General features: G+C 37.1%; 1 protein-coding gene across 1 annotated transcript in view; it reads right to left on the bottom strand.

The window, feature by feature from the left end:
- LOC127970000 (leucine-rich melanocyte differentiation-associated protein-like) overlaps positions 1 to 13004 on the bottom strand; it is a 277953-nt gene that overhangs the window by 61122 nt on the left and 203827 nt on the right. Inside the window, exon 6 of the mRNA XM_052572167.1 lies at positions 6467 to 6502. Coding sequence (XP_052428127.1) covers positions 6467 to 6502 — 36 coding nt within the window. The remainder of the gene's footprint in view (positions 1 to 6466; positions 6503 to 13004) is intronic.

The raw sequence follows: 13004 nt of genomic DNA, 5'->3' as shown, positions 1-13004 counted from the left end.
GGCTCGCCTTCAGACGGGCTGATGCGCCGCGAGAGGAAAACATTCTTCGGTGACGTTCTGCTGAGAGGTGTGAGAACAGAGAGAGAGGAAAATAAAAAAAAATAACAAACTGGGGGCCAAAAGAGAAACCCACGTCACTGCGGCGAATAGTTTGGAGTTTTCCTCTGAGAGCCGTGGCAAACATTGACTTGCTTTTTGAGTGATTTTGTGGGTAAACAAAGACAGACTGAGCCTGCAGTAAATGCCCCGGCAGGGGGCCCTCGATGGGACTGTTAGTGCCAGATTCAGATCATGGGAAGGGCTTCGAATGAGCTCTTAAAGGCACAGCTAACACTAAAATGAAAATTCTGCCATCATTTATGTATGCCGATGTGCTTTCAGTCCTGTATGGCTTTAATTCTTCTGTGAATATTCATACAGAAAAATTTGAAAAAAAATTTACTTTCTACATAGGGACAAGGCCTTTCAAGTGTAAAAAGGATGAAAAACACACCAAAGGTATCAGAAAATTTGTCCGTAAGGTAAAACTGTAGACTGTAGGTCTTTATCTTGAACTTTATTGTTCAGATATAGACTGACAGATATAGACAGATAATAATAATACCAGATTTTTCTCTCCATCAAATCAACTTCAGTGGTATAACCAACATGCAGGAGTCCATTTTGTTATGTGACGAGGAAATGATTTCATGGAGAAGACCCCTGTATACACTAGCCAAGGTAAAAAAAAATTAAATATATATATATATATATATATATATATATATATATATATATATATATATATATATATTATTTTACCGTTTTATCTTATGGCATGCAAAGGTCATTTAATTTTGGCAAAATGGAATAACCTCAATGAAACTTCATGATCTTTCTTTTCCCTTGGAAAATAAGTTGCAACATTTCTTACAAAAGGAAAATGTGTAGGCACAGTTAAATCTCTGGTTTTGTTTTATTCCATGATTTATAGACATGTCCACACAGAATCTGTGCCCTGAACTGTGCAGATTTCCATCCAATTGGAACTAAACTGGAAGTGAAAAATTCACAGCGCTTTATACATATGTTGCTAATACTCCCAGCAACCAACAAGATATTCTCAGTTCTGTTTACCATTTCCAAATTCCTTCTGCAGACCAAAACCAGCACAGAAAATGCACCAAAAGCCCCACGATTCTGTCTGCTTCTACTTCTGGGCCAATATCACGGCTACAGCTTCCATTGAAGTTGATATCGTCATACATTCCAGCTCGTTCTCTGACAGCTCTTGGTCACTGGGCCGAGCTGAAAGCTGAAGGCACAGGCTATCTGCTTCTAATGATAGGGAATGCTTTGATCGCCTCTGCCACCAGCTTGCATGTTCGGCTCTTAAGTACGCACATCACACATCAGATGAGTGGCTGTGCTGCCTCCGTCCTCTTTAATGTTTCCTTTTTGTCCCTTTTAAATGTACATGCATTGAAAATGTGACAAATCAATCACAGCACCTCCAAACAACAAAACATCTGTTTTCCGAACTCTTTTGTGTCTGCTTTCGCAAACTGCGCGCCATCTGACCGACCGGCTAACAATTATCCGAAATATTTTCATGTGCTCTCTCGCTCCTCGTTCCCGCCATGTTTCCATTTGATCTGCTTTTTACTTAGCCTCCACTTTTCTCCTCGCCCGCCCGCCCGCCCGCTCGTTCTCTCTTTTCCCGCTCCCTCTTGCTCAGACATCAACGGTTCTCCTTTTAATGTCACTGACAGGGGGTAATTTGCACCCATATATGTTTTCTCTCCAATTACACCATGGCAGCAGTGTGCTGCCAAACATCTCAGTGCTGTGCTGATGGTCACCTCTTTGAGGAGTCCTTCTTGCCTCTCTGCACTATATTTTTCCTCTTTTTAGATTCTCCCAGAGAGGACTCTGTCATTTGGCTGTCCTTGGTCCAAAGTGTTATTTAACACCTGACAACAAAAGCAGCCGCCGCCTCTGCAGTAACATCATTTTGGAATTATTTCCTGTGGGGGCTAGTCTTAAATTGGTCCTGTAGTCTTGAGGACAAGCCTATATGGCACAATGACTTTCTCATAAATGTGGCACAAAATTAAATGTTAACACATTCAGACAACTACTAACTAATTGCAGAATTATATTTAACTCCAATTACACAAAAGCTTGTTTCCTTAGATCTTGCTTTCAAACGCCTACTGTTGTGAATTAAGACCATTTCTGTAAACTAATCATTTTTTTGCAGTAACTCTTAGATGAAAATGGAAAATATGCAATAAAACCATACACATAACCATAAGCGGTGTTATCAGGACAAGTGAATTATCACAAAATGTCATTTTTATTGTGGTTATTTGTTATATGATGGCTAAATGTCTCATTTTATAACACATTGTTAATTAGTTTTTTTTTACTGAATGATGGATTTATTTTTGCAGCTAAACAAACCAACACTTGCAAATAATAACTGAGACTATAGCACCGGTTTCCCTCATGTTATATGAAAAATATAATTCGGTGAATAATAAAAGGAACAAATTGCATGGCCATAGCTGGAAGCAGCATCTGAGATGTTACGCTTCTTTGCAGAGGATAATCATCAAGTGAAAGAATAAAAAACTCAATCAACTGAGCAGAAGTTGCCAGCAATACGCTTTTTGATATGTCTGTCACCTATTTGTGTGTGAACATTCCCAATGTGTTCGTCATGTCAAAATTATTAACAGCTTCACTGCTCCACAGTGGAAAAAGTATCTGTCTTTGAACAATGTCTGCGTTCCCAAATATCTGGATACCTTAAAATATGGGATAACTTCATGTAAAAAAAAAGTAAAATAAAAAAAGGTGCGTGTTAATTAGCAACTAAAGAGCTAAAACTCAATTGTGTCAATCTATTATTTCAGCACTATATAAACAGATGTATTAATGTGAAACATTATGCATTATTTACACCAAAGAACTCATCATGTAAATCAGGAGGCAGAAGAAACTAAGTCTGTCAATCAATATTAACACATTCACATTGTTTTTCCCGCAAAAAGCCAAAAATAACTCCATTACTGAAAAGGATCTTTCACAGTTGGCATTAATGTGTCTCAAAACCTCTATGATCTAATAATATCATCTATTTGATAGTGAGACGGGTTAAATGAGTTTCTCGGTTGAGCGTGTAGTTCATGAGAACATCAAGCATGCATTACGAGCAGGTCTCAAACAATATTTCTCAGACACACATTTTCTGAGGACTGCTGGAGTCTCTTTAAAATTTAATGCAATACACAATGCGCTATCTTCCTAAAACTTCATAATTAGCCTAATTTACTCGATTCTACATTCTCGCTCAGAGCTATTATGTTGATCAAAGGCAAAGTAAAGTGATGTCAAGGGACTGGTGCCTCCAATATCCAAGATACAAAACTACTGAATCAATAGAGCAAAACAGACAGCATTGCTAAGTATAGCTTTAAGCAAACCTTAGCGCCAAATACAAAAACTTCAATTGGACCCATTGATATCGGCATGAAAAATGCATGATTTCAGGAAAGTTCTTTTATCTATGACAAAAGATCAATAGCGGGAAGGGGTTATGAAATCAAAGCTGTTTTGCTAGTCACGCTACAAAAAAAAAATAACACGTGGAGCACAATATTGAAGAAGAAAGGGTTTGAACGAGCATAAATAAGCAAAGAAGTGAAGAATGATTACAGCTGAGTGTTTTAAACTTTCTAATTCAGCTATGCTGTTAGTCAGTAAACAAGACAGGGGATGTCAAGTCCGTTTAAAGCTCATCTGACATGACATTCAACCTCGGACAATTAATAATGATCGCTTAAGAGAAGTTCTGTTGAGCAGAATTCATTTCATTAGATCAGGTCAACTGTGTTGTACCTATGTGCAAATGTGTTTGGCATCATTTACAGTGTGACTATTTTTATGTATCTCCTGCAAACAAGCACACAATGTGTTTGAAGGGTGCCTGGCTGCGATGTCTACTGGAGCGTCACTCATCTGTCATCAGAATTAAAATAACAAGTTACGGATGAGTGATCTGACAATAAGACTGACAAACTAGAGAAAACAAGTGTTGAAAAGATGACGGGACACATCATTGGAGACACAATTTGCACTTCAGCTTTTCGGTTTAATTTTGACTAGGTGTACTGATTCTTAAAGGTTTGTGAATAGAAGAAAATTAAATAGATGCATTGTGAGAGACAAAGGATGATAAATAAGGCATCCATTATATGACATCAGAAGGCCAGCGGAGAAAGTACTTTTCTTTCAGATTTCACTTGTCTTGCAGGCACAAAAGGGAAAAATAGCAAAAATGTTTAAAATATTACTTTTAATTATTTAAATCAGGCAAATTTATATTAACATTGCAAAAGTTCTACTGTATTCTAAATTAAAACCAGGCATTTAATATTAATACTTTTATTTTACAGAACAATAGTACAATTACAATTATTTTTGTGACTGCCTTTGTTTTCAAACATGAAAACATTAAGGTTTTATTTTGGTGGAAAATCTATTAATGACAGCAGACTTGTAGTGTTTTTATTTAAAGAAGTCTCTTATGCTCAAAAAGGCTGCGTTTATTTGATCAAAAATATGAAAAAAAAAACTAGTCTTGCAAAATGTTAATGGTTTCTATTTTGATATAGTTTAAAATATAATTTATTTCTGTGATGCAAAGCTGAATTTCCAACAGCCATTGCTACATATAAATGATTTCTGAAGGATGTGACACTGAAGACTGGAGTAATGATGCTGAAAATTCAGCTTTGTATCACAGTAATAAAGTTAGATTTTAATGTATTTTAAAATGTAATTTTTTTATTTTACATCAAATAATGTTACACAATATAAAATGTTTCCTGTATTTTTGTATATATATATATATATATATATATATATAATTCATTGTGTATGTAGGCTATATAATGCATCTTGCAACCATTCATTTCCATTTTTGTGCTTAAAGATTAAATACCTCTACATTATACACTACATTACGTTTGACCGAAAGGAACCCTCAACAGAAGGGTTCTCAACAGCATGTCTTTTTCATTTGAAGATACTGAGAGGCATAATTTTGTGGTAACATCCACTCCAACATGTCCAAAGCTGGTTTTGGATGAAAACTGTGGCAACCGCTGTCAGTCGAGAATCACTTGTCCAGCACAGAAAGCAGAGACATACGGAGAGTATGCACAGGGCCTGGACACTTAGGGCCCGATGAGGGAGAGGGCAGATAGCAATCAAAGTTCTTTAGATTCGTGTGCCGTGCATACTAGAAGCCTAAACAAGGCTTGTGTTTTCATTTCCATACGCCATGCTCCGTCTTTTCTTCTGACAGAGATAAGATGTATAAATTATGAGCAGCTGACAAAGTCGACTCCAGCGCCCGAGGCTGCTCATCAATCATGTCCTGTGTGTCAGCAGGTAAGTGATGTGGCCCCCGGAGGCACAGCCCATTCTTAGGTGGAGGGGGAGAGAATTGGTGGGTGAGAGACAGGAAGAGAGAGAGAAAGCAAGAAGAGTGCTTGTCAGAGCCCCAGCTCCATCGACAGCTGATCCGTATTTAGCAGACTCTTTAAAAGAACAACAGCAAAAACAGCCACGGCAGCCATGACTTAAAACACAGCTTCTTAACCTTGGGGTTTCACTGTATTTATTGGTATACGAAAAAAAATAAAAAATAAAAAAAATTATAGCCTGAATGCACTGTAAGTCTATAATGGATAAAAGCATCTGGCAAATGCATAAATGTAAACGGTATAGATTTAATATTTGAGCATTATTTTTACCTGCATCTTAAATATGCAATTTATCTTGTATGCAAAATAAATTTTAAAAAGCTACAGATTTGTACTTATGTTCCTCTCTGGAACATGTAAGAAATTATGTTCAAGAACGTTTGGTGACATTTTAGCATAGAGACCCAGTTGCTTATTAGGCTGTTTATTAGCACTTACAATAAAATATTCTGCATGATCATATTCTACATCCTTAATACTACCCAATACCTAAACTTAATAGCTGCCTTACTAACTAATCTATTTTACTAACTATTCTAGTTTATTGAGGCTAAGGCTGTACTTAATAGTTGGTTAATAGTGAAAACTGGCCCTAAAATAAAGTACGACCAAACATTTTTTAACTAAAAATGACATGCATAACAAAAAACTAGCCTATATAGACATAACAGGAAAGAAATACTAAAATGTAAAAAATAAAATAAATAGATTAGTAAAACCTATCAAAAATTATATTATATCTATAAACCTATAATAGTATCTAAATAACATTGATGGAGCATGAGGATAATAATGTTGAGAATCCTTGATTTGAAGAGTTATTTCAATGTTCCACAGAGTGTGCACTACGCTGATGTGGCCTGATAAGATCCCTTAACTGTGAGTTAAGTAAACCAAGAGTCTGCTCTCCAGAAAGGCCACCGCAGGACCACCCAGTATCTGTGAGGGTGGAGAGCAGACTCTTCCTGAAGACACTTATGTTGTCATGGATATATATGTGATGAAGAACCACGATAAGTCTCTGAGACTCTGCTGGTTGAAACCAAAGCCTGCTAATGAATGTGTAAACAACACCGCTGAGCAAAACAAGAGCTACAGCGCATGTTCGCACCTACGGCAAAGCCAAGCAGACAAGCCTCTTCAAATCACAGTAATAAGCGCTGATTTAAACCACGGTCCACCACGCCGGTGAACGCCACATTTAACAAATGTTAAACGACTCATCCCATGAAGAATGTCTTCCCTGTTTGACAAAATGGCATTCATGTAGAGCAGGAGAAAGGGCAGGATCAAATTTCATGCAGAACGCTGAGCGCCGTGAGATAAAGGAAATGAGACAGCTCTCAGGGGGAAATGACAGGTAAAACACAGATGTTTACACAGCACCGTGCTAGAGAATACGCTTGGTTATTTCATCCTTATCTGGCTCTGCCGGGCATGGAGCATAATCTGTGAGAGTGGATATAGCAGCGGCTGTGGCCTCTTCGGCTGCGTGGGTGAGTATAGATCAGAGACGCAGCGTGGCGGCACACATATACCTGCAGCAGCGTGGCCTCGTTGTGACATGCGCTGCGGAAATTCAGTGAGGACACAATCCGTGCTGCTCGGGCCTGCGGGCAGCGTTAAACAAACAGAGCTTGAGAGGGGGTGACATCGCACCACCAAAACACACAACAGAGATGCCCTAAACAAGCTTCTCATGGTGTATAGCCCTGAGGGGACAACATGCATTAGAGTAAATATATAACAACGACCAGGATGCTGATGATCAGGATGGTCAACATAGCTAAAATACATATCATAATAAGATTTATGATGCTAATACCTGTTCAAAGGCTGGTCTATATGCCACTGCATAACACTCAGTTCATAATGTTCAAATTGTGTTTTTATTTGTAATTATTTTTTTTTTTTTGTGAGAATTATAAGGATTAATAAACTCATATTTAATAATTAAACTAATATTTAACAAAAACTTACTATTTAAAGTTTTAGATGACTTAAAGCATCTAAAATTTAAAATTACATTAATATGTGTTTACTGTTGAAGTGATTATTCTTTTTTTGTTTCAAAAAGGTACTTTTATAACAATATTAATACTATTTGATATAATATTTAACAAATATTATACAATTTAATATAACTGTATTCTACTAATATGTTTTAAAATGAATCATGACTCCAGTCTTCAATGTCACATGATCCTTCAGAAAATAATTCTAATATTATTATTCTAATATGCTGACAAGGTGCTCAAGATCAATGCTGAAAACAGTTGTGGTGCATATATATATATATATATATATATATATATATATATATATATATATATATATATATATATATATAGCCATTTTAGGGCCAGATTATCGAATAGAAAATGTGAAGGAGGCCAAGGGGTTGGGTGCCATCTGGATCTCTTTCTGGGGGGGATATAAAATTAGAACTTAAATTGAAATCTAAAATGTATATTGTCAATTTCACATTGAACCTCCAAATTAATGTCGAAACATCATAAAGATTGTATATATTTAAATGTTTTTAATAGTATCTTTTTACTAAGTAACCTATTAATGAATTATTGATACCAATACTGTTACTGGTGATTAAATGCATTTGTAATTAATTTTACCTAGACTATTAATTATAGCCATTCAACTTTACAGCAGAATAAAAAGCCATTATTTTTTTACATTTAATAGGCTATGGAATATTAAGTGATTTTAAAACAATCTTCACAAACAATAAGTTGTATAAGCATAAACTATACAGATTAACCTTTATTAAATCTACAAAAGTTAATCAGCAACTAGAGCAGTCGAGTGAGGTCTCTTTTTCTTTTGTTCTTTGATTTACATCAGTGACAGACTTTAGCGGGTTTTACTTTAAAAGCAGCAATGCCTCTTTAAAACCTGATGCACATGACGTGGATCTGACACATACCTTATTTTCTCCATACTCGTTACGGTCATTTTTAGACCTTATAACTCATTTAAAAGTATGATATTGAGGTAACTTGCCAAAACATCCTATTTAGACAATTGTGTGTGTTTTCGCCTGATGAAGCGCTACTGGTCCGCTGTCTAAAGTGGCTCAGCGTCTGTGTAACAGCCGAAGTTATTAGAACCGTGTTTAGGGACCGTATGTATCCTATTTTTTTATTCGCTCTTGACGAATAGGACAGAACAGCTAATCATGATGACTTCTGAAAATAGTATTAAAATATATAAATAAATGTATATGTTTATATGTGTTTGAAAATGTAGATATTTGTTTTTGAAGATTCTTTTATGAATAGAAAATGCAATGAACATGTTTTGTGTGTGTGTGTGTGTTATTGGTAATATTTATAATATTCTGTTCATGCCTTTTGATCAAAATAATAATTTAGTAACACAAACTTAATAAATATCTGCTTGCACACTTAAAATGTTTAAAAGTTTGGGGTCATAACCCCTTTTAAATAATAATAATAATAATAATAATAATAATAATAATAATTTAAATAAACTTTTAAACATTTTAAGTGTGCAAGCAGATATTTATTAAGTTTATGTGTTACTATATTATTATGTTATAAGTTATTTGCAAGAATTACAGAAATCTATTAAGACATGTCCTAAATGAGTTTTCATCTATTAATGTGAATAAAATTGACAACTATGAAAAAGCAAAGAGCCACTATTAAGGAATGTGTAAATAAATGATGCAAACCACAAATCATGAGCTCATGGCTATTGCCCACTCTGTTTAATCAAACTCTGCTCCCACAAAGCATTCTGGTCATGTGCATCTGGCCTCAAACAGAGCTGTGTGCTTATACAAAGTGCAAAGCGAAACATTACTGGATTATCTAACTAAAATATTTGTACCGGCCAGCGATGGCCCCCATTTATCCAACAATAACTCAAAGAAAAATAACGCAGAGCATTTGATCTGAGTGAGAGATTTCGTGTAAGCAGGTCTAAACCTATTATGCTGTTAAAGATTTGTTTATTTGAAGATAAACAAGAGTGTTCAAAGAGGCAAGATTTGTCGGGTCAGTGACCAGTCAAACCTGGCTTTATGGAAATATGGAAAATACTGGACTGGGAAAATGGATGGGTTACAGTCATGAAACAAAGGTTAGATTTCTTTCTACAATATTCCCTGTTACAAAAATCTTAAACTAATTTATTTCACTTAGAAGTACATTATTACAGAAGTAAAATGGGTAAGTTAAAACAGAAGCCACCACTCTTGTCAAATTCCTTCAGATCTAATAGGAAAAAAACAAGGAAGTTGATTAACAGCAAGCTCTATTGGGCATGAACTTCCATGGAATCGTGCATTATGAAGATTTGACATCATAATGAGTGATGAGTGAGCTCTGAGACGAGTAGTATGCATTGTAATGTTCAATTGTGAGTCGAAAAGGCCATTAAAATGAATAGTCATGTCTTTAGAGCCCAGATATTATGTTATAGTGACATGTACAATTGCAGCTCCCAGCAGGCTGTAAAAAAACCACATTAATCTTGAGTTAGAATATGAAACCATCACTATATCTCCTTTCACAAGACAGACAAGCAGATGCCTTCAAAACGTGATACCAATGGCAAGCTTGCCAACCCATGTCATGACATAGATATCCCTCCGTGTTCAAGAGATTATATGACTAATCAAAGACAGCACAGGTTAGTAAATAAAAACTAGATGGATGAATGGAATAAACAAAGACGGAATGGAAAGGTCCAGATGCTTTCTGACATAAACTGCAAATAGACCTGTTAGTGCATATTTTATGTGTAACAAATCCAAATTATTCATTAAAATTACTTTTAAAGTCAGCATGAATTCAAATTTCACCATATCTGTTTTCTAAATGTTTTTGATCTTATTGTGAACAATTCATCCATGCATGCATATTTTCTTTTTCTCTATTTAATCAGATGTACAATCAGAAAGAAATTTACAGTTTCATCACAGCTGTACACAATATTTATAGTATTTTACTTCAAAATCTAAATTGACTGCACTTTTCTGTTCACACTTCTGCTTGGTAAATGTCTCAAGTAGTAGTAGTTTAAAGAAAAAAAAACAATTGTCTTTGTGATCTTTAATCAAAAACATACAACTTTCTATTGGTAATAATAAGAAATATAGAACAAATCAAAATCACATGAGCCAAACAATTAAACACATGATCTTGTAAACAAATTTTATAACAAGTAAAATGAATGGTGAAGGCTAAATATTAAAAAGCAGCTAGATCTTTAATTTCCCGTCATACTACACATATCTAGAAGTGGTGTAGTATACAGTGAAGGTGGATGTTTACAAGTTCTCGCTGAACTTACCAGAGAATCACCCCGCACATATTAGCACAGACAATATTGATCTTCCCTGTGATGTGCAGTTCAAGAGAAGCTGGATGAAAAAAAAGTCAGTCGCCATTTTGAAACGGTTCCCCCACTGGGCTACAGAGCGTACTCACTCTCAACACCAAAGAGAAGGAGGCCTGTCATGTCTGGCATGATGAGCTCAAAGTCTGGTCATGGCCTGGAGCGCCAGCAAGGCGTCTGGCCCAAAAGCGGCCTGGAAACAAACAGTCTCTCAAGCGCCTGACACACACACAGAGAGCTCAGACCAGCCCCACACACCAGACAGGTGTCAGCCCGTCCTGACATGAATGACATCCAGGATTGCCCCAAAAACAGCGCTGCGAACTGATGAAAGTCATCAGAAGCTTCTTTTCTCTCTGATCAGAGAAAAAGTCTACATCTAGTCCGTGGCATTATTTTCTATCCCTCTCTCTTTTGCCTGTGATAGCACATGCAACCTTTTAGAAGCATTTCCAAGACATGCATCAAGGAAGGTTTATTTGAGTGACTTGAAACTAACTACAGCTGGGGAAAAAAATTAGAAAAAGATGAAGTGTATTGTAGGGACGTGTCACCGTTTCCATGTCTACAGAGCTGTCTGGAAGTCTGATGAGTTATGACAGGATACGGTAAACCTATCTGATTTAACGGCTGCGTCTTGCTTTACAGCTGAGAAAAGGGCCAGATCCCTTGTGCTTTTGGAAGAGGTGTGATGAAAGTAGGAGCAGCCCACTTATCACATTACCTTAAACAAGCCCGTCGACTGTTGCTTCCAGCTGGCAAGCAAACGTGGCCAGGCAGTGGCTATTGTGCCACCGGCAGGCTACTGTTCCTGCTGCCAATATCAGGTGATTCAGAGATATTATTTTATCCCATGTCGGAGAGCAGGGTTACATTTGTGACTTGTATGCACTAGGAGAGGAAGAAAGCCTCAAGGATACCTTATTGTTGTCAGCTTGCATCTCGCCATTTGTTTGGCAGCCGATCTGGCAGAGGCGGACGGAGGCTGGAAAGGAATCCGCACCGCTGTAACACCTGCAGAGAGGGCAGACTGGCTCACATCCACCCTTCCCTGTCAATAGAGCAGCGGCGGTGCCGTAACCCTACCCCTCCTTTCACAGTCCCTCAATGCAACACGCAGTCCAGAGCGTGCTGATCTCAAACAATAACCAGACACATCCTTCTCACGGACCGAGTTGCGAGACACAACGTGAGCTCCGCGCCTGACACGCACAGAACCTGAAACACTGAGTTTCGGTTGCTACGGAGTCACTACTGTGATTTCACCTCATGACTTCACATATTTTGGAATTTATGGTTTACACAGGGTGAAACTTGATGGCTGCTATGGGACGTTATCATGCTTGAATAAGTCCAAGTAATGCTTTAATCCCAGCTATTAGCCCTGTCTGTATTATTCAAGGGCCAACGTTTATACAGCAAATTCTGACTTACAGTTCAGCCTGGATTAAAATGTCTGAGGTTTATGGCACCCTGGACCTGTTTCAAGCACTTAAAAATATGTGACAACCTTATTCAGGGCAACAGAGCCATGAATCTGTCAGCTCTACAGTGAATGTCAGCTTCCCGAAGGTCACATGCTGGGTATTAATAGCCAGACACTAATGTCAGAAGTCACAACTGTCCTCAACACCTGCGCAATATAATGCTAATTAAAAAACATGATGGAGCACAGTCCGACATTTCACTAGGGTAAATCGTCCTCTCTGGTTACAAACGTCAACGCGCTAATTTATTACTCCATCAACATGAGGAAATCCAAGAAATGACTAAACCTTTCAAAATGTCCGTCAAGCTTAAAAATAAGATATAAGTTTGCCATTCATTAATGCCCAGTGCTCATTCACCACATTTCTTTTCCCCACTTTCCAAGAAAACTTCTGGAGTTCTGGGTGGCTACTAAGGCTCTGCTAAACAGTTGCTAAAGGGTTCTGTTTGGTTGATTGTGTTGCTATGTTATTTCTATGGTGTTTTAGGTGGTTGCCAGGTTACGGTTCCAGTGTAGTTGCTAGAATCAAAGTCCCTTTAAGACAAGTCATGTCACTCGGCGGCCATCTTTGAAATGCCTCTCAGGCATGCAAG

The sequence above is a fragment of the Carassius gibelio genome, chromosome B13 (genome assembly GCF_023724105.1).
Source record: "Carassius gibelio isolate Cgi1373 ecotype wild population from Czech Republic chromosome B13, carGib1.2-hapl.c, whole genome shotgun sequence".
Lineage (NCBI taxonomy): Eukaryota > Metazoa > Chordata > Actinopteri > Cypriniformes > Cyprinidae > Carassius > Carassius gibelio.
Note: the sequence above shows the minus strand (reverse complement) of the source record. Positions and strands in the feature narration are given on the sequence as shown.